Source organism: Emys orbicularis, chromosome 9 (assembly GCF_028017835.1).
Source record: "Emys orbicularis isolate rEmyOrb1 chromosome 9, rEmyOrb1.hap1, whole genome shotgun sequence".
NCBI lineage: Eukaryota > Metazoa > Chordata > Testudines > Emydidae > Emys > Emys orbicularis.
Window position 1 is genome coordinate 72,827,940 of NC_088691.1, and position 26,651 is coordinate 72,854,590.

A 26,651-nucleotide genomic window follows, 5' to 3' on the forward strand; every position below is an offset into this window, starting at 1 on the left:
CATTCAGAAGATTATTTTGCTATACAGACAGTAAGTGTACCATACTATGTTGACACTGCGAAGACTAGGTCTTAACTTTTCATAAAGCAGATGTTTTATCTGTTATTTCATTCAGGTGCTCTATTAAGTTTTATTTCGCTCCTCTACTTACACATATGGTATATATTATGACTTTCATAAAGGAAACGGAGTATGCTGGGAGAAAACTCAGCTGAGCTTTCATGTTAAAAAACAAATTGTCCTCTGAGCACAGAAGCAACAGACATTTCATGGCAATTTTCATTTCTTGACTGTATGATTTTATTTAAATGCATCATGCATACCTAGTCTATGCTCTGGATAGGACTTAATAAATTAAACAAGGTAGCAGCTTGTGACATGTCCTTGGATATCAGAGAGCTTAAGTTTCAGATGAATCTGTTAATTAAAGGTGTTAGTGATTATAAGTGCACTGTAGAGGCAGTCTCCATATATCAGTTAATAATACTGTCTGCAGGATAATGAACCAATGGGCTAACAAACCCCAGTGGCTCTATGTCAATGAAGAACAGGCAGTGTGTTTTGAATCTGAAGCTTTTCAGTAAGTATACATTAAGCTAAATGGCTGATTTCATGTTTTGCAATCTGAATGCTTCTTGGCCCTTGTAACATCCACAAAGCTCAAATATCATTTAGTGCCAAAAGTTTGTTTATCTCATTTCTGATTGAAAGTTTTTCATTAGGATCCTTCATGTTTCCCGTTTGCTTGAAACTCTTCAATGTATGTGTTATTTTAACCCATGTAGTTTCACCGTTGAACTTCTGGCTTTCATATCTAAACTACAAAAGTATTGCTTTATGTGTCTCCATAATCTCTCTGTTCACTAACGTTTCCTGAATAATTTATGACAAAGGACTTTTTTCTTTACAGAAATTCCCAATATAATTTTCAAATTGTCAGTGTAATTCCCAAGGGAAGCACTTTCTGCAGATTCACCCCTGCTTGGTCAGCACTATAACGTAGAATAACAGTGTAACAGACCCAAAAAAAGCCAGTTATCCTAGAAGGGGGATGTAACAAATCCACATACACATTACCCTGCCAGCTAAACCACACATGTAGCCTCATGGACAACTCAGGACCTGTGGCTCCCAAAACACACCTTTGCCATGTGTGCTAAAGGAGAATCACCTCAGGTGTAAGTAGCATTAGAGCCACCACTGACAACATGATCCAGTGGTGGCTCATGATTTTTTTTTTTTTTAAAACAGGTGAGGAACAAACTACAAAATGGTTATTTTCAATCCCACCCACTGTAAAATTTAATAGCTATTAAAAACCTATAGTAAGCAGCTGGCGGGCCCAGCAGCTAGAACCGCGACCACCACCACGGCTACCTCGGCTGGTGCAGGGGGCGGAACATGAGCTGGGCCCATGTCTCAGCGGTGGCTCCTCACACGCACACACTGGGTCCACCTCATAGGGGAGTGAAGTGCAAAAGAAATGGTTTGCTACATCTTTCCTTCAAAAGTTTTCATCAAAAAACAGAAAACCAAAAAATGTTCTGTTTTTGGCAACTGAAAATTTTTGAACAAAATTTTGATGGGTTTGGCCAAAATTTCTCCTTTGCCTTTTTCAGTTGCCAAAAAGAAAGTTTTTGGTTTTGTACATCATATTTTTCAATTTTTTGACAAAACCCTAAAAACTTAAATCAGAGATGGACATTTCCCACAGAAGTTTCCGTTTGGACTAAAAACCCATTCTTAGTATAAAAAATAACATTTTGAATAACAAGTTTTGACCAGCTCTACTGCCAGGGGTGGAGTTCATTCCACCACCACCACCACTTATGCTGCTGGGTGGCTGATGATAATTAAACTTACAACAAGGTGCTCAAAGCTTTGTTTGGGTGTTCTTTTGACATTTATATCTAAAGAAACACAAATTAACAAACAGACCTAGCTGTATGGTGATCCATATTCTGCTCTGCCGTGAAGTCACTGGCACCACAATGTCTTTAAATTAGTACTCTTCTGCAGGCCCTGAAACTTTCGTTTTCCTGACAACTGTGTTGGAGAGGTGGAGTGGTTGAAGAGCCCCCAACTAGCCTCTTCCACTACGTATTTATGCCTACTTTTCACCCTGACAGAGAAGACTTAATGTGGCAACATTAAGCTTATCAACATTCCCATAAGTATTTCTTAAGTGGTTACCTCCTCTGAAGCAAGTGGACTTCTAGTTACTAAAGTCTCATACATCACCCTGTCATAAACCTAAGAGCTAGTTATCTCAAAAAAATGTTAATGTTCAGTTAAGGTTGCTTTAAATATCAAACGCTTTAAAAATCAGGGAAATGACCAGTTAAACTTGCTCAATCTTGCTTGTTAATCCTTCCGCATAACAACATGTAGATAAACTTGCATGCAAAACACTATAGAGAAAATATTTCACAGATAAAATGGTTCCATAAGATAGATCATCCAGGGCACCATACCAAGGTCCATAAAGACTGGTAGATCCCTTTGCAAGATTGAAACCACAGGCTGAATCCTGCCTACAGCAACACATGTGCAACTTTCACTACCTTTTGTGGGATTGAGGAAGATTCCTCCCTCAAATACATGTATGCAATTCCAAAGGCCAAGTTTTTCCTCTCAGTTAGACCAGTATAAACGTACAGTAACTCTATGGACTTCGGTGAACCAATGTGGACTTACACCAATGTAACCAAGATCAGAATATGGCCCAAAAGGAGTTACATACACAGAGATAAGGAAAAGTTTATCTTTATCCTCAGGCCCAACAAGGAAAATAATATAACACCACTGGCCATCACGTACAGCTTCAAAAACAGACTTCAAAGAGAAACTGCAGAGCTACAATTCATTTGCAAACTTAACACCATCAATTTGGGCTTGAATAAGGACTGGGAGTGGCTGGCTCACTACCAGGGCTTTGGAGCTGTGCTCTGGCTCCGCTCCAGCTCCAGGCAAAAACCTGCAGCTCCACTGCTCCGGAGCTGCTCCGCGCTCCAGCTCCGGGCTCCGCTCCAAAGCCCTGCTCACTACAAAAGCAATTTTCCCTCTCTTGGTATTGACACTCCTCATCAATTATTGGGAGTGGACCACATCCACCCTGACTGAATTGGCCTTCAACACTGGTTCTCCACTTGTAAGGTAACTCCCTTCTCTTCATGTGCCAATATATATTTATGCCTGTATCTGTAATTTTCACTCCATGTACCTGAAGAAGTGGGTTTTTTACCCATGAAAGCTTATGCCCAAATAAGTCTGTTAGTCTTTAAGGTGCCACCGGACGCCTCCTTGTTTTTGTGGATACAGACTAACACGGCTACCCCTCTGATACTTTATCCTCAAGTGAACGCAACCACATCCATAACTCAGTTGATAAAGTTTTAACTCGGACATTATTACTTCTGAAACTCTCTAGCTTGATACAACAGTGGCTATTGAAATGCCAAACCGCATTCATTTAATTTATCTTGGAAAGCTTCACATACACGTAAAAAAAAAAAGCCTCAAACCATAACAGAAACAAAAGGTCAGCCTGTTACTTTCAGAATAAATGTAGTAAACTTCAGAGCAAACAAGTTACAGACATTTCCCTGTAGAACATTGCCTATTGTATAGTGGGTGTTTTTACTGTACAATGGGGTCAGCATTTCTTTTGATAAGAAGAAATACAAATACTACACTTGATAAGACATCCTGGTAAGTCCCCTCTGAAGAATATTTAAAATATTTACTTGTTTCTCATAACTAATTGGCAGTGAGCTGCTCCAAAGTAAAGTTTCTAAAAACAGAGTTTAGGTTATTAAACCTTAGCACACATAGTACAATTCAGTTATCCACAAAACACTCATACTACACACTCATCCTTATGAACCTCCCCACAACTCCTAATCCATTCCTCTCCCTGAACAGGGGACCTCGCTACAGCTTATATGCAGATTCTCTTCTAATCAACCCACAAAAATTACAGTAACTCCTCACTTAAAGTTGTCCCGGTTAACGTTTCATTGTTACATTGCTGATTAATTAGGGAACATGCTCGTTTAAAGTTGTGCAATGCTCCTGTCTAACGTCATTTGGCAGCCGCCTGCTTTGTCCACTGCTTGCAGGAAGAGCAGTCCATTGCAGCTAGCTGGTGGGGGCTTGGAACCAGGGTGACCGGCAGCCCCCCTATCAGCTCCCCGCTCCCCTAAGTTCCCTGTGCAGCAGCTGCCCAGCAGGCTAGCAATTGCCGGCAGTTCAACTGTCCCTCCCCCCACTGCCATGTGTTGCTCTTGCCCTCTGCCTTGGAGCTGCTCCCTGAGACTCCTGCTTGCTATGCGGGGGGGGTGGGGAGGGAAGGAAGAGGGGGACTAATGTCAGGGTGTCCCCCTCCCCCCTGCTCCTGCATCCCGCTTACCCTATCTTCCATAGAGCAGGGGGGACACATGACAGGGCTCGGGATGGAGGGAGCTTGCTGGCAGCAGCTGCAGTCTCAGCAAGCTGATCTAATTAACAAGGCAATGTACTTAAGAGTAGGGTCAGCTTACTTAAAGGGGACATGCGTCTCTATCTCTCACACACACAGTGTGTGTGTCTGTCTGCGATGCTGTCTCCCCTCCCTCCATTCCTGATGCCTTGTAGAGTGGGAGAGGTAACCCTTGAGGGCTCAGCCAATTGCTAGTTCATTATTTAGCAGTAAGACATTCCCTGGGAAATATCCCACCCTCTGACTCCTCCACCTCAACCAAGCTTCATAATCATCATCACTGTGTACCAGTATTAAATTGTTTGTTTAAAACTTATACTCTTTCTGTGTGTGTGTGTGTGTGTGTGTGTGTATATATATATATAGTCTTTCGTCTGGTGAAAAAAAATTCCCTGGAACCTAATCCCCTCATTTACATTAATTCTTATGGGGAAATTGGATTCGCTTAACATCGTTTCGCTTAAAGTCACATTTTTCAGGAACATAACTACAACGTTAAGTGAGGAGTTACTGTACTGTGTTTTCCCACTGCTGGTTTCCAACCTGGGCTCACGTCTGCAAGATCAGGCAATCAGGGAGTGCTAGTCCAATCATGAGAAAAAACCTAAAGATGTAGTTCCTCTCTGTGACGTTCCCCTGGTGTTATCTGGACCGGTGATCTGCTAAGTCACTCCAATCCTTGACTCTGGGAGCCAGCTTTGCCCTGCTCTGCTGTGAGAACCCCCACTCCCAGGCTGTTCACGCACAGCTTCTAGCATGTAAGCTGCTCTCGCTTGCAAGTAGCTGGAAGACACTAGCCAATATCTCCGGTCCCAGATGCAACCCTAGGAACCTCCGTCTTGCAGTGTCCAGTTATGACCGCTGGACGCTGCAAGCTTATATTAGTTTGTCAATTTAACAAAGAAATTGATATGTACCAGACTTGTTATCCCAAGGCTGAGTCTCTGACACACTTCAAACCAAACGCACTGCTTCAGGTAGAATAAACAAACAAATTTATTAAACTACAAAAGATTGACTTATAATCACTTAAAATCTAAGCACAACAAGTCGGATTTGGTCAATTGAAATAAGAGCAAAATGCATTCTAAGCTGATCTTAACACTTTCAGTGCCCTTACAAACATAGATGCTTCTCACCACAGGTTGGCTGGTTGCCATTCAGCCAGGCTCTCCCCTTTGATCAGTGCTTCAGTCGCTTGGTGGTGATGTCTGTAATAATATTAATATATGGAGATATACCTCTCTCACATAACTGGAAGGGACCCCGAAAGGTCATCGAGTCCAGCCCCCTGCCTTCACTAGCAGGACCAAGTACTGATTTTTCCCCTGGATCCCTAAGTGGCCCCCTCAAGGACTGAACTCACAACCCTGGGTTTAGCAGGCCAATGCTCAAACCACTGAGCTATCCCTCCCCCCATGCAAAGGATGCTGGCCTAGTCAGCAACAAAGGATCTGTTGGACTCTCGAGTGAGTCACCCCCCTTCCCTTGGTCAGTGAGGGACTACGATGAGGTAATGCTCACCTGACCCTGAAGGTGGGGAGGCAAAGTCAAGAGGGAAAAAAGAACATGATAAAAGGGAGAGACATTTGCCATACTCCTCCTCTCTCTTCCACGTCCATCTCCTCGATAATCAGAACCACATTTTTAAGAAAGGCAATTTATCAGAGGTTTTCAACAAGTTTAGATAATGTATTCCAATGGCCACAGTTATACTGATTTACTAAAGGCAATCTTTCACTGGAAGGTATTCTCTGCAAAGAGAAGTCAGGTACTATAATCACAAACCTGATGTTTGGCACAAACTCATGGCCAAAGCTGCCCAGGGCCTGCTTTCTATGAGTCTAGATTGGTGTTTTCCCAGAAATACCAGAACAAAATGAAAAGTGGAATATAAACAAATGTACTGGCCATTAATGTCATTTTCATTTGAGGGAGCAGTGGAAGATCTCCACATCCCTCTTCACTTTCCACCTACCCACCCTTCCCATGCACAGTCTTACAAATAAAGGAGGTGAATTCCAAACCCTGAAACTGGAAAGCACATGGGTGTTAAACATGCAATTTTTAATTATTATTACATTTCAGGATCTAATTCTGAAATTAATCTTGTGTGGGCATGACCCAGGAACCCATGCGGAGATCACGGCAGGATTGCGGCCTTGGAAACAAGCTTTTTATACCAATACAAAAAAATGTGGCACTGCTAGTTTCTCTTTCTTTTTTCCTCTCCTCCCCTGCTCCCAGTTGCCCTGCTCTGGTCACAGCACATTGAAGGATTGCCCAAACAGAGTTCAGATTTAAAGAGAGTATTGTAAGCACTCTCCCCACACGATGCTCCATCCCTACAGAGCAGAGTTCCCTCCTCTGTTTCCAGCTTCTCTTACCTGACAAGAAATGGTAGAGGCTCACACTTTGTGGTGGCCCTGGGAAAGGCCGGGAGTCCACACCAGCTGTGAAGGAAGTATGTTTAACTCCTTAAAAAGCCAAAGTGCCATGAGAAGACCCCAGTGACTCTAAAGCAGTGGTTCCCAAACTTGTTCCGCCGCTTGTGCAGGGAAAGCTCCTGGCAGGCCGGGCCGGTTTGTTTACCTGCCGTGTCCGCAGGTTCGACCGATCGCAGCTCCCAGTGGCCGCGGTTCGCTGCTCCAGGCCAATGGGAGCTGCTGGAAGCGGTGTCCAGTACATCCCTCAGCCTGCGCCGCTTCCAGCAAATCCCATTGGCCTGGAGCAGCGAACCGCGGCCACTGGGAGCCGCAATCAGCCAAACCTGCGGACGCGGCAGATAAACAAACTGGCCCGGCCCACCAGGGGCTTTCCCTGCACAAGCGGCATCCCAAGTTTGGGAACCACTGCTCTAAAGGATTGGGCAGGTAAAAGGAAGGCAATCTCTGATGGGTGGTGTGCGGGCAGAGAAAAAAGGCTAGAATCCTCTGACCCCACCTGACCTTCAAATAGTTCCACTAGTGGCTTTGATGTACCATTGTTGTGGGAGCCAGGGTCTTAAGCAAATCTCCTCCAGCAGACCAACCAGAGGACCTGAGAAGGGTCAGAGTCAAAGCCCCCACCCCCACCTCCAACAAGGAATCAACAAGCCTTTTATCTCTGTGGGATACTTTGACTTGAGAGCAAGTGAAAAGGCAGTTCAGAAAGTGTCTGCATCATCATGGGGATCACTGCTGGGTAGCTTTTTGATTATCTACCAAAAAAATCAGCTCTCCATCACTATTTAGCTACATTTCACACCACTCTGGCAGTCCATTTCAGTGGAATGCAGTGAAGCTTATTTTTATTATCAAAGATTTATTCAAACAAATAGCATCAAGCTCAGTAGTCCCTTGCAGTCTAATTATAGAGTAGACTTAAAAGTCACATTTTCAAAATCTCATTTCTTCTGATTCTAATCCAAACAACTAAGTACAGCTGTGAAAATGAAGCCTGTCAAGATTTCGATTGTACAGATTCCCTTAAAAACACTGAAAGAGACTCAGGCTGCTACATTGTTTTAATCACATTTATTGATATTCATAATTATCTCCCTAAAAATTCTCATAGAGCAGCAGGTAGCATTAAAAAAAGACATTAATGTTGATTTAACATCATGCAGTGGTGCTGGTATGGACAGCATAGAAAGCAGTAATAACTTTGGGGAGTATGGTCAGGGGTGCTGGAGGTGCAGCAGCAACCCCCAGCTTGAAGTGGTTACCATCATTACAGGGTTTGCAGTTTTGTTCAATGGCTTTCACTGCCCCCACTACAAAAATTGTTCCAACGCCACTAAATATGGCACAAAAGCAGAAAATATTACAAACCAAAATCTCTCGCTATGTTTACATATTATACTTACAAGCCTGATTTACCTCTGCCTTATTCCAGTTGTATACAAGGAAGTCAATGGAGTTCCATGGCATAATACTAGAGTAATACCGTGATAAATTATACATAAAAATTTTACACAGGCACAGTATAAGACTTAAAGACAAAGAAATTTTATGTTTGTTTGGGTCACTGGTGATAAGCCAGGAAGTGCTAGAAATCTTGTGAGAAAGCCAGGAACGGATCTTGTAGTACATAAGAACAGCCATACTGGGGGGTCAGACCAAAGATCCGTCTAGCCCAGTATTCTGTCTTCCAACAGTGGCCAATGCCAGGTGCCCCAGAGGGAATGAACAAAGCAGGGAATCATCAAGTGATCCATCCCCTGTTGCCCATTCCCAGTTTCCGGCAAACAGAGGCTAGGGACACCATCCTTGCCTATCCTGGCAAAAATACAAAGTAAAATATGAAGAAGAGACTTTCTTGGAATAGTACATCAGATATATTGAGCAAACTATACACATGCAATCTGTAGAGCAATATTTATATCATCATTTATACTGGATACAAATACATATTACATTTGATTTATCTTTAAAGACGCAATATACAGCAGGGAGCAAAAAGGCTGAAATGATTAAGGCAGGACTATAGAGAGGAGTTGCAGGTTCTAGTTCCACAAAATTCTTACATGAACCTGGCCTTTAGGGGTCATTCCTAAAAAGTGCTTTGGAGACAATGGGAGAGGTGGATGTTCAGAAGTTGTCAAGATCAGGGCCTTAATTTCGCTGTGACTCAATTTCCCTATCTGTGAAATAGGAATAATGCTTCACTACCTGCCCTCACTAACACCTCTGTGAAGTAAATTCACTCGTGTTCATAAAACACTTTGAAAACCCCCGCTGGAAGGTAATGTATCAGTGCAAAGTTTTATTACCATATTCATCCTTTATCTTGTCTCTTTGTTTGGTACTAGGTTTTTCCTGTTCATGTGAAGATACAACTGACAGTTTTCTGAAAAGATAAAAATGCTTTGTCTCCTCTGAGGCGTACAGTAAATACAGTAGTGCATAGGTAGTCCCTACACTAGGATTCAGGCACCAGCTTGGATAGCTAAGTGTGGCATTTTTCATAATTCCTGAAAACTATTTTTCTGGCAAAATAGAAAACATGATCGATCCCCGATGGTAAGAACTAATGGTGGGCAAAGTAAAAACGGACTCAACCCTAACTGAACCAAACTTCTTATTTTTCTAATTATTTTCAGTTGCTGCTTGTCTCTGCATTTTCCTGGGCCAAGCTGGGACCAGAAGTACCAACAGACTAGGACACGGCTGTTCTTAGAATACTTCTGTCCCCACTGAAAGGAAATCCTGGAAATCTCAGGCGAAGGCCTCTTAGCATAACATTTTAAACAAAGTTTAGCATATTCATGAGACTCGGATAACTCAAATAAACATCCAGTGGAGGCTTTGCTGCACTTAACTTTTTGATTTTTTCCCAGCAACTGTATGAATTTCAACCGCAGATCAGTATCAGCGTAATCAGTTTAATGGCTCACACTAATCCTGACCGTTGGAAAGCTTGTCTCCACCTACAAAAAACCCACAGGAGGATGTGGAAACTCCTCATGGAGTTCCCCCTCCACCAATTGTCCCAGAAGGGAAATGTCCACCCCCCCCCTCTCTCTCACACACACACACACACACACACACACACACACACACACACAGAGTATTTAGCCCCAAAGCTTCATGTGAAAGCATTTTGTCCAATGGTATTTGATGAGACCTTGAGGATTCATTGGATGCCATCACCACCTGCATGGGAACCTTGGGGCAGTCTGTGTTTCCAGACAGCCCCTTGCTGCTCTCCTGTGGATCCATATCAGCAGCTGACCCTGGAAACCTTCTAGGTGAAGAGACTCTGCTTCACAGAGGGACTTTTCTCTGAAGCTAGTACACCTGCAAGCTATACTTCCTTTCTGCAGATTCCCTATAGGACTGGCAAAGGGGAGGAAAATGTGGACCTGATCCAAAGCCCAGTGAAGCCATTGGGAATCTTTCCACTGGCTTCAGTAGGCTCTGGATCAGACCAGAATTTTCAAAAGAGCTCAGCACCCATATTCGGGGCCACGTTCTGAAAACAGTGCATCCCCCATACAGATGTCAACTAAGTGGCCGGGTTTTCAAAAGAGCTCTCTGTATGCTTGGTGCTGAGCACTTGAAAATCTGTCCCCAAATGTAAAGCTCACCCACCCCCTTCAGACTCAGAGATACCCAACTCAGGAGAGGGGTCCCCTCAGGGGTGAAAGTAACTTAAAGGACTTACCAGTACGCCCGAGTCCTGAGCAGGGGCATGTCCTCAACCGGAAGAGGCGTGGCCTCAACTGGAAGAGGCGGGGCCTTTCAAGTTTTAAAGGCCCTAGGGCTCCGGCTGTGGCTGGGAGCCCCAGGGCCTTTAAATCACCCCAGAACTACCAGCTGCAGAGGCAGCTGGGAACCCCGGGGCTCAGAGGCAGATTAAAGGGCCCGGGGCTCCGGCCGCCATGGAGCTCTGGGCCCTTTAAATCACCACAGGAGCCCTGCCGCCGCTACCCCGGGGTGGCAGGGCTCCGGCGGTGATTTAAAGGGCCCGGGGCTCCGTGGCAGCCAGTATGCCGTGCCAAACTAGACCAGCTTCTCCAGCGGTGATTTAAAGGGCCAGAGGCTCTGGCCGCTGCGGGGAGCCCCGGGCCCCTTAAAGTGCCACCGGAGCTCCTGCAGCAGGGCTTGGGCGGTGCTTTAAAGGGTCCGGGGCTCCCCACAGCGGCTGAAGTCCTGGGTCCTTTAAATCACCGCCGAAGAAGCTGGTGTAGTCCAGCACGCTGTACCGGCTCTTGCCGGTATGCTGTACCGGACCATACAGGCTTACTTTCACCTCTGGGTTCCCTGGAGGTCTGGGTTGGAGGCATGAAGAAAGTGGTCACAAGCCTGAACTTCAGAACACTCAGCTTTCTTTCACAAAAATAGTCTCCATTCTCAATGTTGTTGGCAATTCTCATCAAATACCTTTGGACAAAATGCTTTCACATGAAGCAGGATTTGAAACTTGTCTGACATAATGCAGTCACAACTTCAACTGAATGTTCAAACACAAGGATGCTGTCAATTTCAAACTTTCAATGCTACTATGCCAATCTCACAGAAGTAACGGAGCTAGGCTTTAAATGCAAGTAGCTAAACTTAAATTACTAACTGGTCAAAACCTGTATTCAATTTCTTTTCTGAGAACAAAATTTCAGCAGTTTTACCATCAGTGAATTGATCTGATAATTTTTAAAGTAACAAGTTTAATAATTCCAAGTCTTTGTACCATTTTACAGAAGTACTATCATTAAAATACAGAGCTGGCAAGTGCCAGCACGTTGTCATTTATTTGTTTTTAAGTTTATTAAATTTTGCGCATAGTGATTCCTGTTTCTTGCTCAACAGTTTCACTGTTTCACCTTCACTGGAACTGCAAACACATTGATTTCACTGCAGTTTCTACAAATGGGAATCCTCTGCTGAAATGATATTTTATAATTTCTCATATTCTGTTCTAAATACAAATGACTTTAATGCCTCTCTCTCCAACAATGGGAGCACCAAGTCATGAAAAGCTATGCCACAGCAAGACTTGTTCCCTCTAACTTGATATCAAGACATCTTGCACTTAAAGTGTGTAATTAAAAACATTCCATTTTATAAAGTACACAGTGGCGACCCAAAAGACTATCAGTGCCATTAGCTGTAATGTTTTCAGCTGTTACTATAAGTGCAAATTAACTTTATTACACAATATCAAATGGCTGTGAAAAAACAAGTATAATATATTGCTCAAAGGACTTTTCAACATCTGTGGACCAAATTCTCATCTCACTTATACAGACACATCCCAATTAAGTCATTGGGGTTGTACTAGCATAAGCAAGAGGAGAATGAGAGCCTGGCCCATGGAATTCTAGGATGTATCCCAGTTCAAGTCCTGTCAATCAAACACTGAATCCTATTTCAAAGGAAATCTACAGTGCTCTCGACCAAGGATTAGAGACAGTACCATTGATCCCTTCTGCTGTTTGCCATCAGACAGCAGAAGAATAAAACCCACACAGATAAAATAGTAAGCTATTTAGACTCTGCATTCTTCAGTCCCTTGACTGCCTTCGTTCAAGGAAACCATTGATTTTTGTCATCAGACAGATTGTCAGTTTCATAAACAGAAACTAGCAATAGACTATAAACGAACCCTCATGATCATTTTCCAGAGGGCTTTCCACAAGGGAGCCACTGATTTTGAGTTTCTTTGGTCATACATTACTTCCCCAAATTAGCACTTTTCAAGAGTCATTTATTTTCTACAATGCATAAATAAAGAGAAACACCCAAACTAAGTGGTGTCAGATGAGCTTTTCTGAATTCAGACAGCTCTGTTTTAAAGATTTTTGACAGAAAATCCAGAAGCCAGATAATGCCAAAACCTGGGTGATAAAACATTCTGGACTGAGGAATCTATTTTGCCTCAGATTCAATTTCAAGCACTTTTCACTTTCCTCCTTGTAATTAGCAAGTACAAAGTTTAATAAAACCAAAGTTCAAACAGCAGGGTCAGCATGTTTTTGTCTTATAGCTATCTGTATTCATGATTAAATAATGCATCACACATTGTGTTGTTTTTTGTTTGTTTTGATGAGTGTAGTTTACCTTAAATTGTTTGATAATACTTCAGAATATATTAGGAAATGTATTGTAGTACATTCTGTAAAAAAAAAAAATAGTCTAGTAGTACAAGACCATACTACAGATGTCTGCTATTAAATTCTTGCTCATCTTTTGGTAAGAATTATCAGGTTCCAGATTAGCAGAGTGATCAGAAAAGTGCTACAGGAAAGCATTTGGCCTTTCCCATTTACTAATTATGACTCTTCACAGAATGATATTCTGAACTGGAAATAACAACACAGTACTAGTTTGGATGTTTTTGGGGGGCCAACAGGGGGAGGACAATGTATTTTACCGTCCGCCAGTGATATGAGCCATGCCTAGAAGAAGAAAGAAGTCAAACAATTGCAATGGACAATCGTCAAAAAGGGATCTCCCATGTTGTTCAATTATACCAGATGCCTTTTAGTGCACCCAACTTGAAAACAAAGTAGATGCAGAAGCACTTTATAAAGTTATCGTTTATTTAGTTTCCTTTCAACATCTATATTATTCAGGTTTATTTGCATGTCATTTGAATTCAGATTAACAGTTAATACAAAGTGAGAGATTTATAGAAGATCAAGTGCTCCCTGTATGGTATGAATTGCTTGCAAATGGTAAGTGTTAAGTGGAGCACTAGCAGAACTACTACTTCTCTCTCCTTTCCTACTCTAGGAGAAAATGTACCTGAATACTGTGGGTTTTACACACATGTAAATATAAGTAGGGAGAACCCAAAGGTTTACAAACAGCATGAATTAGGAAATTATGCACCTACTCAGATTTGCTACAATGACCAATCAGACCATGGGTAGTCAGGCCTAGCAGTTGAAACAAGAGTTCAGCCTATTGGTTAGACCTGTGTCCAGGATGAGCTGAGGGTCAGAAGACAAATGCCGGAGCCAGCAGGTAACCAGAGTCGTAGGCCACAGGAGGAGCTGAGGATCAGTTCCAGAGGGACAGAAGTCAAATGCCAAAGCCAGAGAGTAACCCAGAGTTGTAGAGCAAAGGATCAAGGCCAGAAGGAAACAAGGGCTGGAGCCCAGAGCAGGCAGCAGGCGAAGCAGGAGCAGGTTCGGAAACAAGACTGGAACAGGGGGAAGCAGACAAGCACAGCTGCAGGTGTGGTACACATTGAGCAGCTGCTGATCTGCTGTGGCATACAAGCAGGGCTGCTAAAGCAGCAGCCAATCAGATGCTGTGGCTATTCTGTCAGTTCTAAGGCAGTGCAGCTGGGTTCATTGATTACTTAGCAGCGGAGTTAGTCAGGGAGCAGGCCAGCACCTAGTCCTAGCAGGTCTGACCCTCAAGAGTTATCTAGAAGCAATGTGTGGCATCATGATTCCAAAAGAATTTAGGTTTTATAACAAACACCATTTTTCTCAAAGGCAGGCAAATGGAACCGTACTAGACCCTTGATTGTTTTCAAAAATACTTTAGAACTCTGCATGATGAACAACAAAAATAGCTGCCCCAGAAATTACAGCCACAATAGGTTTCTGATCCTCACATTCTATGCCAGGAGCAGGAGGTATGTTTAGAAATAATTTAGAATGAAAGGTTTCGGAGAACTCCATGCATTGCTTGAAGTGGTATTACAGCTACAGACTATGGGCCAATCTCATGAGCCTTCTGTTTACAACTATCAGTAAATTCTACAGCAAGTACCACTGCAAAGAGAATACATGAGAAAATACAGCAAGCCAGAGGATTAAGGGGTTGCTGTATGCATAAGGGAAGAGCAAATTTTAAACAAATACATTGAACACCCCTTGATAAGCATTCCAAGAGAAAAGACAAGGTATGTTCATATTCCATGCTTCCCTTGACATTTTCTTGATAGAAAATTAAAGCAAATCAGAGGGACAATCAAAGACTAGGGATGAAGGGTGTTTTAAAAGAGAGTCTAAGATCATTTTTACATAAGCATGATTAATAATATGTCTGTATGACCAGCAGTGTGGGTAATCATAATCACTTAAGCATCAGTGCATTTCTCTGCACAAGTGGCTTTGAAAAGTCATACAGCATTACATGAGTTTGTGTCCACAATGTGCAAACAGTGCACTGTCCTATGCAATTACAAGAACTGTCATAGCTAAAAACAGGGTAAAAGTGAAGATGTTCCTACAGGTGAAGGAATAAGGCACAGTCAAAACATCATCTTCCTAGATCATATTTTCAAGGCAATTCCAAAAACTTGGATATTTAAGCATCGCTATCCTAATTTTTGTTAAATCCACTGAATTCAGGAAAAAAACTTCCAGCAACTGAAAATACATCAGACAATGAATGATTCTTCATTAAACAGGAGGGCAATAAGACAGGCCTCATTCTGAGAGAAGTGGCGCATACAGTTGAGTGACAAAGAAAGCATTGGCCACGGCTCATTAAGCAGGAACAGAAATTTATGCCACATTATTACAAAAATTACACCTTTCAACAGCACATCAACCTTTCAACACTAGGCTGTCATGACAGTGCTAGGTACAAACTCAACATCTGTTGGAACTGCACTCACAACCATCTGTTCCAGAGGTATGAAGATTACCAAATGAATTAGTTACATTTTCTGCAATCTGAATTTACCACAGACATTTTCATTGCCTTACTCTATCTCTGATGCCCTTACGCAATATGTGAGCTCTATTAATGACGTTATTACTGGTGTTGAGTGTAATTATTGCATAAGCAACAATCACACCTAAATTTCAAGAGAAAAATCAATGGAACGTGGGAGGGTTGATCATGTTAGAATTGTAACTTTTATGTGAGCTACCACATAACTGAAATGCATAGCTTTGTATGTAGTGTACGGTGGATACCAAGTATATGCCACACACAAAGAGACAATCATTCTAATCCTGATAGAACACCCAGATACTAAGAGACTCATTCTGTTTAAAAAGTTCAAACTGGAAGATACAAATATTTTCTCAGCAATTTTACTTATTACTTTTTGATGTACCTCTGTACAGACTATACTGTACTGGTAGCAATTGTGAACTAATGCACATACACCTAGGGCACCATTTCTCAAATGCAGCCACCAGGGGGTTTCCCTGCAGCCAGGGCAGTTTCCAGGGGGGGGGGGGGCTCCCCTTCCTCCCTGTTGCTCCTGCATGTGCCGCCTCTCTGTAGACACAGATAGGACACACAACTCTTAAAGAGCAAGGGAGGAGGTGAGCAGTGAGGCAGGCAGGAGCCTGGTGGAGGAGTAAGGAGGTGAGTGGCGAGCCTGCAGCAGGGTGAGGAGGCAGGCGGGCAGGCTGCGAGCAGGGGAGTGAGGAGGCGAGCAGTGAGGCAAGTGGCGGGGGAGTTAAGGAGGCGAGCAGCGAGCCTGCAGCAGGGTGAGCAGGTGGGCATGGTGGAGGGGGTCTGGCTGCGAGCTGGGGGAGGTGAGGAGCTGAGCAGCAGGTGAGCAGGGATGAGGAGGCAAGCAGTGAGGCAAGTGGTGGGCCCTTGCTGTGAGCGGCGGAGCAAGAAGGTGAGCGGTGAGCCACCAGCAAGCAGGGGTTCTCGCAGACGGCCGGGGGTGTCCGTGGCAGGGGAGTGAGGAAACAAGCGGCAGGTGGGAGGGGTGAGAGGAGGCGAGTGGCAGGCATGGGGGTGAGAGGAGGCGAGTGGCAGGTGCGTGGGCAGCAGGTGGAGCCCCCCTTTGGGGAGGCTAGCTCCCAACTCCACCCCTTCCACCCACGGCCCCTCCCAGCAGCCGGAGCCCTGAGACCCCCTGCCGCCCTGCGGCTGGAGGGACAAGCCCCCCATCTGGAGAAGCCACAAGTGCCCCCCCTTGCTTGGAGGAGCCCTGGGCTGGCCAAAGCCCCGAGACACACACACACCCCTGCCCAGGGGAGCCCAGTCTCCCCTCCCCCCCCCGCAGCCAGAGGAGCTCCGGACCGGCCGAAGCCCGAGCCCCCCCCACCTGCCCAGAGGAGCCCCAGGCCAGCTGCAGCTATTCCTCCTCTCCCTAGACCCAAGCTCTTGCATCCTCTTGATATCTCTGTCTTTCATCTCCTCGACTAACTACCATTGTAACTAACACTTTGAAAGCATGACTCCCTCCCCACCTCTGGTCTGACTGACTGTTCTTTGGATTTCCCTTATATTTATTCAGATTGTAAACTCTTTGTAGCAGGGACTTACTCTCTTTACAATCTTCCGGCCTCATTGTTGGTGACTTCAACTTCTGTGCTGACATCCCATATGACTTCTTAGCATGCTGGCTCTTCACCCTCTCCTCCTGGTCTCTTTCAACACTGGATCAATTTTCCCACACACCAAAATGGCCCCTTCACTTGAGCTTGTCTTCACTAAATATAGTTCAATTTCTAATCCCTCAGTAGCTGATTTACTTTTGTCTGACCACCATTTTGTTTTCTTCAACATTGCCCATCCACCCCACACCCAATCCCTTGTCCATGGCCTCCAGTCCATCATTCTCCATGGCTTTCCAATGCATTCCTTCCTGCTAACTTTTATGTTGACTCAGATGTTGATTCACTCTGCTCCCCACCTTACACTCCTTTGCCCACTCTCCCACAACAAACACCTCCCAGTCAAACGCATCTCTCCCTCTGCATCCACATCCCCCTGATCATATTCCTGTACTGCTAGGCACCTCTGCACAAGACCACACAGAGTTCCTCCACTACACATTTGCTCTCTCCTCCTTCAACTCTGTCATATTCCTAGACAAGCAATACTAATTCTCCACCCTCAGTGATTCCCTTTCCCACAAACTCAGCAGCCTATTCACCAGCTTTGACTCTCCTTATACCCTGCCCTTCCGTTGAGCCCTCCTCGTGCAGGCAGGCTATTGCCAATCTTTTCAGAGAAAAGAATGAGAAGATCTGACATGATCTCATGCTCCCTCTCTTCTCTGCCTACACCCTTCAACACTTCCTTGTACTCCTCCCCCTTCCTCCTCTAACTGCCTCCCCTCTCTTTAGCTTCTCACTCTCATCGTTTCCTACCCCTCACGATGCAAACATGCATGGTCTCTCCATCCTTACAAAAAAGTTTTATCCCAATTCCCTCTCCAGTTACCACCCCTTCTTCACTAACTTAACTGATTGCACCACCTACAATTACTTTCTTCAGTTTCTCTCCACCCGCTCCATCCTTGCTCCCCTCCCATAAGGCTTCTGTCCTCCATTCCACTGAAACCATTCTCATTGAGTTCTCCAATAATCTCCTCTTCAGATCTCTATGACTTCCCTTTAGCTACTCTGAACAGCACCAATCACTTCTTCCTTCTTACAATTTTGTTCTTGCTTGGTGTTCATGACTCTGATCGCTCATGGTACTCCTACCTTTCTGAACACTTAATTTTCACCAGCTCGTCCTCTTAACTCCCATTCTCAGTTAGGGTCTCACAGGGCTCCCCCCTTAGCCCAGACATCATCTCCAGGTAGTCCCCTTGTCTAGGTGATCTCATCCACTCACACAGATGCAACTACCATACTCATGCTGATGATTCACAAACTGCCTCTCCAGTCCTGACCTGTTTCCTGCCATCAAATCCCTGATCTCGGTCTGCCTCCAACATCTCCTCATGGATGTCTTGCTATCAATTTAACATAAACAAAACTGAGATTCACGTCATCTCTGCTCCCTCGCTGCAAATTGTCAGTTGACAATGGCTAGGCAGGTGGCTAGCAAGGATTACTATATTATAGGCAGGGCTGGCATCCCTTTGTGTCAGGGATGTGTCTTTTGCCGTCCCAATAAAAATCCACTCAAAATTGGCCACGTTATAAGCCTTTGAAAAAAATCTCAGTTTGCACATGCTCTGTAGAGACTTATTAGAGATTAGCAGCTAAATTCTCAAAGATTCAATCCCCTCTCATCTCCCATGTGCTGGCTGGACTGGGTATGCACCACCCCCACAGCGTGACTGAGCATGATCCAGCCCAGAGCTGCAGGGGCTGTGAGAAGCACGTTCCCTGCAACTGCTGCTCTTAGCTGCTGTGCCCCTCTGCAGCAGCAGGAGCAGGAACTGAGAACAGGGAGACTCTCGCTCCTGTGCTCTCAATTTCTGCACCACTGGCCCCCAGGCAGCGTGGAGGAGGGCTCTGTCTAATTCAAAAGCAGGGGGGGAAGAGAACTGGACCTCTGGGGTGATAAAGGGAGAAGACTGGGACATGGACCCCGGGGCAGAAGTGAGAAAATGATATTGGAAAAGAAGTTGAGGGTGGGGGAACACTAGGAATGGAAACAAGTAGTGGAGAGGGAAAGTAAGACTGGACATGGAGTCTGTGGGAACAGGAGATTGTGACAAGGAAACAGAGTTGGGGGGGGGGGAGGGGGTTGAGTCTGAGATCAGATGAAGATCCCAGGGTAGGGAGACTGTGACAAAGCATCTGGGTGGCGAAGACTGAAAATTGTAGCGGAGAAGGGAGGAGACTGAGATCAGATGAGGCACCAAGGGCTGGGAGGAAGGAGGTAGGCAGATTGGCTGGGCAAAGAGCCTAGGATGAGGCACCTGGAATGGGAAGCCAGGATAGGAGGAGACTGGGACTAAGATAAGGAGCCCGGGAGGGCAGCTTTAGAGCCTGACTAAATGAGCAGACTAGGACTGGAATAAGGAGCTGGGATGTTGGGGTGAAGAGACAGGACTGGAACAGGGACATGCTAGAAGGGCAGAAGGAATCAGGCTTGGAAGGAACAGAAGCAGAAGGGTCTGTGACAGTGGCGTAGCCAGGGTCTAAGTGTAGGGGGAGCAAACATAAAAAAGGCACCCCCCCTTTGCTCCTCCTCTGGCCACGCCCCCCCTTGGCTCCTCCCGTTTCCCCCCCCAGATTAACCCCGGGGCCCGGCTCAGGACTCCTGCGGGCTTCCCGGGGGTGCGGATACCCCCGTCCCCCCGCGGTCCCGGGAGAGTCTCTCTTGCCCAGCCCGCTCTGCAGGTGTCCCTCGCCGGGCTGCGCCGCCCAGCCCCACCCGCGGGGTCCCGTCCCCCCCGCCCCGGGCTCCAGGCTCCTGCACCGCGCCAGGGCCCCCCGTCCAGACAGCGCGGCCTGCGCCCCTGCCCTGCGGGCCCGGCCCCGGGGAGTCCCTCGCCCGGAGGGGACCCCCCAGTGCAAGGCACCGGACCCCCGCCGCTCATCTTCTGTCCTGCGCCACTGCCTGTCCCGGGCCGATCCCGGCCCTGCGCTGCGGGCATATCCCGGCTCGGGGCGGGGAGCGCTTGGCCGCCGAGCCCTGAGCTGCCGCAGGAGGTGGCTGCGCCTGCGGTGATGTTGGGGCCGCGTGAGGGGCGACGGCCGAGGAGCCGGTCCCCTCACTCCTCCAGCCACGCCTGCCGCCCCCCCCCCCATGGCTCCTCCGGCCGTGCTGCCCCCAGCGCTAGCCCGGCAGGCGCCGCTTTTGGGAAATGTGCTGAGGGGAAGCGGCTGCTTCCCCTGCTCCCCACTAGCTATGCTACTGTGATTGCTAGAGAAAACTCTCTTCCAGAACCTGAAATGGAACCCAAGAAATCCATGTCTTATCACTCCTCTGCTGTGAGCAAATACCTATGAACCCACTGGTAAAGTGCTCCATCTTCTGCTCTGCTGCTAGTCCACATACAGCAGAGGTCCCCAAACTGTGGGGGGGGCACAGAGGAATGTTCGGGGGGGCCATGCAGTGGGGCCCGGGCCAACCCACACAGGGGGCAGGGAGGAAGCACCATCCAGCCCCACTCTACCCCCAGCCCGACTCCAGACCCAAGCCATAGCTCCACTCGACCCTGCTCTTCCTGTAGCCCAGCTCTGCCCTCCAAAAAACAAAAAAAAACTATGTTAAAACAACATTATTTACATTGCGAAGTCAAACATTCAAAAGTTAGGAAACACCAGATTTATGATTGCCCATGCAACCTTATTTCTGTCCCATTGTATGTATACATTATGACACAGTCTTTAATTACATACCGTTTTTCTGCAGGTTGGATGGTGCTCACTGAATGAGTAGCTATTGTGGAAGCTCTGTTATTCTCCGACACTATTAAATATTTTGTTTTATCCTCATTGCTCAATGTGTGGCCCCATGGCTTATTTACTACCCACTACTCAAACCCTGCTCTGAATACAGAATTTTTAATTTCCTCATGGGCTTTTCTATACACTTATCACTATAGGAGCTGACTGCTCCACAAACATCAATGAATTTCTTTCCACAACAGCCCTGTTAAGTGAAGTAGTAGTATTATCCCCATTTCACAGACAGACAGGGAACTAAGGCATAGAGAGATTAAGGTTGAAAGTCTCCACTAATTCTGGATGCCCAATTTGTGATGCCTAGGGCCTGATTATTCAGAATAGTTAGCATTCTATAGCATTTTATATTTGCAAAGCACAGCCCAGATGCAGCTGTGAGTGTTCAGCACTTTGGCAAATCAGACTTCAGGTGCCTCAGATTGGGCACCTAGAGAAAATGAGGAATACCCAATTAGTGATCATCTATAAAAAGTTTGCTTTACATGACTTTCCTTTAGCACCAAATAGGGACTTAGTCTCATTCATTACACACTTTTCACATTCTGCAACAAATGAAACAGGGGTCATACAAACAAGTCTCCTTCATTACATAATCCTCAGCCCTCCCTAGGACAGGTCCATCCTTTGTGATGAATGAGACAGGAGTTCTATGGAAAAAATGGCCAGGTATAATGAAAATACAGACTGTATCCTAATACACATGCACAAAGGGGCTGAATTAAAGTTTCACAAGCATTTCCTACTTTGGAGTGCTTGATTCCGCAACCTAACATTCTTTAAATATAATGTTGTATATATTTATGCTATGGTATTAATCTTATTTTATATTTTAGACACCTTCTAATTCTACCAAGTGTGCACTCAGCCAATCTATGTAATCACCTTTTCATTCGTTATGCCCATTCATTACACCTGGTTTTAATTTAGGCCCCTACCATGCATGTGCGCAGCTTTATGCAGTGTGAGTAGCCCTATTGACTTCATTGAGACTACTTACAGTATGTCAAGTTCAGCATTTGCAAAAGTCTTTGCAGGATCAGGGCCTGAGACTAAGTTCTTCAGGGCAGATATTGTCTTTTACTATGTGTTTATAAAGGGTCTGCACAATGGGGCATCTAGTTATTACTGGAGAATGAATAAATAAATAACAACATGCCACCATGATTAATTTCATTCCCAAGTCACATTTCAGGCACACACTAAGTCAAAAGTTCCTATCCATTGAAATTGCATTCCTTGGTCTGGCTAAGAAGCATGGATTATTACTGTTACTGACTGGTGGAGATTAAAACTCCTAAAGACTTGATCATACTTGGCTTTAATATCAAATCAGAGCAAGTCTTTGGATTTTCTGCTCTCTGGTATCAAAACAAGTCTTTAATTCCAATTGCAGAAGTAATAAAAATATTTTAATATGTTCAACTATTTCTCATTAGATATTTGTTTTGGAAACTGTATGAAGTTGCTATAGTGGAACTGCAAAGTAAGCTTTATTTTCTGCAAGTCTCAAGTTTCCATATGTATTTATTTATATGAATTTATTAATAAAATATATTTAAGAATAAGGGGACATGCTTCAGGCAGGTAGGCCTAAAACTAGATCTACTAGCTTTGGTTTGGTTTGCAGGCACACTATTTCCCATCATGCTACCATCCCTCCACACTTCCTTCCTGCTCTCTTGTCACGAGAGGAGTGTTGAAATATATAAAGACTTCTGAATTCCAAAGTCGCAAGAAAGCAAAATTCTTGTATATTTCTTTAGCCTGCCTGGTCATAAGAAAGAAGAATAGACAAAGACAGACAGACACACACACACACACACCCCTTCAGATTTGCTGTTGGCAGGTTGCCTTCCAGAAAAGCTAGCTGTAAAATTGTTTTAAATCTTTCATTTTAAGGATCTTACGGGGGTTTTAGGGTCAGGAGACTAGTTACTGTACAATTATGTTTAAGGTAGACTACATTTTGCATCTGTCAACTCTGTCAGTGTCCCATTAATGGTATTTTTCATAAGATTTTATAAAATTTAACCATTGTCTTTAATGAGGCAGGCCCTTTCTTCATTATATCACAAATTTTATATAAACCGATTTAAGAAAAGACTACTAACATGACAAAGAATACAACAAGAAGCACTAGAAGCAACAGTTGTATAGCCAAATAATCATGGAATGAAAGCTGATATTTCTAATATGGAAATATCACAAAGCAGAATATATGCCAGAATAGTTCAGTTGCCAAGTGTCATGGGCTTTGGAACCCACACACTTCCCTAAGTAAAACATGCTGCGCATGAATAACTTGAATAGATAAAAAAAAAAAATCAAACATATTCACAAGAGCAAGAGCCCAAAGTCACAAAGAAAGCACATCAAAGAATTTTGACTACTACCATGACACAATCTTCAAAGTGATGCTGCATCAATACCTCTCTCTCTCACACACACACACACACAGGCCTTTATAGATAAGTGAAAAGTTAAAATAAGCTTACATTGCACTCAATTAGGTGCTGTATGAATGCAGATTTGTATTCAAATAAGGCCTTTCAGAACATTTATTAATATCACCTTAGCATCCCAGAGTAGAGTTCCTTATTTGAGGTTTGATTATTTGCAACAAATATGTAAATGTGTTATCCCACTCCATTTATAATCTCCCTTGAAATTTAGAGCATCCATGATCTAGTTGGAATCTTCAGTATTACAAAGATACTGATACTCTCTAAACAGGTCACTCCTCACTGCAAAAATGAATTCAGTTTGTGAACTTTACTTACCACTTTTCATGAGGATTATATGTTTACTTACTGATCTCTGAACTTCAAGTTAAATCATTATTTTGCATGCCTCAATAATGCTGCCTGTCCCCTCCTTTCAGTATATTTTCTTTATGCCCTATGCCTTCAAATTCATTCTGCCTTAAAGGTTGTTTTATTTTGCCACTTAAACAGTTCTTCAAAGTTTACTATGAGATTTAATGCTGCTTTAGGCATGCCAAAAAGTTTGTCTGTGGGATTGTGTAAATTCATCTGGCAATCTGTCTGGCTGACCATCTGGAGAACATTTCAGAGCAAAAAACATGGAGCAAAACCCTGCAGTAAGGACAACCCTGGGCCTGAGCCCCCTGAGACCTTAATACGTGTCACTGATGACTCCTGCAAATAACTAGACCGTCCAATTTTCAGTATTGCTCAACTCCAAATACTCTCCTGCACCCGCCATCCAAATCCCATTAAACAAACATTTTCCTGTTTGTATGCAGGAGTCAATGAATTGGCTAACCCAATATCTGACTAGTTTTGATTCTTTATAAACTTTTCCCCTTAAAAAGAAAAAAGGGAATGGAGAGGAGTTGCAATAACCAGAAAGAAAATTAAAATCCTATTTTCAGGATGAGCATAAATTTAGAGAGAATACATGATAAATGCAAACCCAAAGATTTTCAAATCATCTGTTCTTTCTTTGTAAAAGACAAAAAAAAAAACCAAACAAACAAACAAAAACTACACCCACATCTGGATTCAAGAAACCCAACCCCGGACCTGTAAATCCTGTCAGTGGAATGCAATGTTAAATTGTTGGGCAGAACTACACACAGAAAGACCAGATGAAAGTTGTAAGCGTGATCTAGGCACGGCCATGGGGGTGGCGGGGAACGAATTCAAAACAAGGTCTTACCAATGCTCCCTACATATTTTTGACACAAACCCTACAATCACATGATCCTGTTCCTTTACAGAAACGCCAGCCCCGCCTCAGTTTCTCCTCCTGCCCGCCTCTCTTACCTGCAGTCTCTCGGTTGCCGGCTGCCACATATTTCACCCTCTCTGGTGCTGCGGGGGAGAGGAGGACACTGTTGATTGCGAGCTGGGGTTCAGTTCTCCAGGCTCGCTCACATCTGTTTGGGGGTGGCAGCGAGGTGCGTTCAGTCCTTCAGCAGCCGGGAGACGGCCAGTGCCAGCCAGCCAGGGACAGACTCCAGCTGCGGGAAGCCTGGTAACTTGCACTCCCGGGTTCTCCGCCGGCTCCTCTGCTAGCCGCGCTGAGCTGTCCTATTGCACCAGCGAGCGGGACGCTGAGCTCCGCTGGCGGCCCCCCAGTGCAGCAGCAGCGACAGCAGCAGCGCCCCGGCCTCTGGTCCCTCCCACGGCCCCGCCCCCGCTAGCCAGCGCATCTCTGATGAGTCCTCCTCTTCCTCCTTCCCCACCGCCAAGCCGGGCTACGCTCCAGTGCTCCGGACTCGAGCCCTGCGCGGGGGCTCAGCTTGCTGCAGACGTGGGAGGAGGGCTGCTGCAGCCGTGCACAAATGCATGATATTTTTGGCATGGATGAGACACGTATCACCCGTTTCAAACCAATCTTTGTATTATGGCATGACTGAGCGTCTGCAAGACTCCAAAGCCACGCTCCGTGTGTCAGGCAGAGCGTCCCAACAATAGCTCAGCTGCTTGCTATGCAGGATATGTTGTTATGACCTATATGATATGTTTAGCATGCATCTTGCCTTCTGCTGTGGCACACATGAGCTAGAGAGATAGATAGCATCCATCCTGTTTCTGTCATGACATATGTGATATATAGCCTTAGTACTGAGAGGTTCAAATCATAGGCATCTCCCAGCACCATGAGATACAGTGTATGTGTATTTAGTATTCTTGACTTGCATGGCATATTTAGCATGCAGCACATTTTTATATCCACGCTATAAACAGCATTTATACTTTTGGATGCAGGACACCCTTTTGGCAATTAAAAAAATGAGAATACCTTTAAAATTAGGATTACATTTTACAGGATGTTTGCTCACGTTTCAGATAAATAAAGTAGATTGATTATGTTCAGCTGTAACATGAGCTCCTACTGAAACTTCTCATCCATTCCATGTGGAACAGTAGGTGAGTGTAACAGAGACATCTACTGGCTAGTGGCGTAGCATGTTTTCTCAGAGGCACAGGTCTTCCTTTAGACATGGGTAAAACAGCTCCCTGGGTGCAGGCGGGAATATGGTTTAATATTTCCTAGAAGGACCATTTCTTATACCAAATAGCAATGCTTACTTTCTTCTTCATTAGGCCTTTTAAAATACTACTAGGTCACTGTGTAACTACAGCAGTTACCTTAATTATCATTAGGGCTGTCAAGCAATTTTTAAAAATTAATCACTATTAAAAAAATTAATCACAATTAATAGTGTGATTAATCACATTGTTAAACAATAATAAAATACCATTTATTTAAATAGTTTGGGATATTTTCTACTTTTTCAAATATATTGTATTCTGTGTTGTAAGTGAAATCAAAGTGTACAGTGCTCACTTTATTTTTATTACAAATATTTGCACTGTATAAAACAAAAGAAATAGCATTTTTCAATTCACCTAATACAAGTACTGTATTGCAATCTCTTTATCATGAAAGTTTAACTTACAAATGTAGAATTATGTACAAAAAGAGCTGCATTCAAAAATAAAACAATGTAAAACTTTAGAGCCTACAAGTCCACTCAGTCCTACTTCTTGTTCAGCCAGTCGCTCAGACAAACAAGTTTGTTTACATTTGCAGGAGTTAATGCTACCCGCTTCTTGTTTACAGTATCACCTGAAAGTGAGAACAGGGTTTGCATGGCACTGTTGTAGACAGTGTCACAGG

The 26,651-nt window shown here is 44.4% G+C and overlaps 1 protein-coding gene across 1 annotated transcript in view; it reads right to left on the reverse strand.

The window, feature by feature from the left end:
• The window catches only part of PID1 (phosphotyrosine interaction domain containing 1), a 161,357-nt gene extending 136,501 nt beyond the window's left edge, over positions 1 to 24,856 (reverse strand). The window contains exon 1 of the mRNA XM_065411180.1: positions 24,788 to 24,856. Within this exon, the coding sequence (XP_065267252.1) occupies positions 24,788 to 24,817 (30 nt within the window). The 5' untranslated portion in view covers positions 24,818 to 24,856. The remainder of the gene's footprint in view (positions 1 to 24,787) is intronic.
• Positions 24,857 to 26,651: the final 1,795 nt, after the last annotated feature.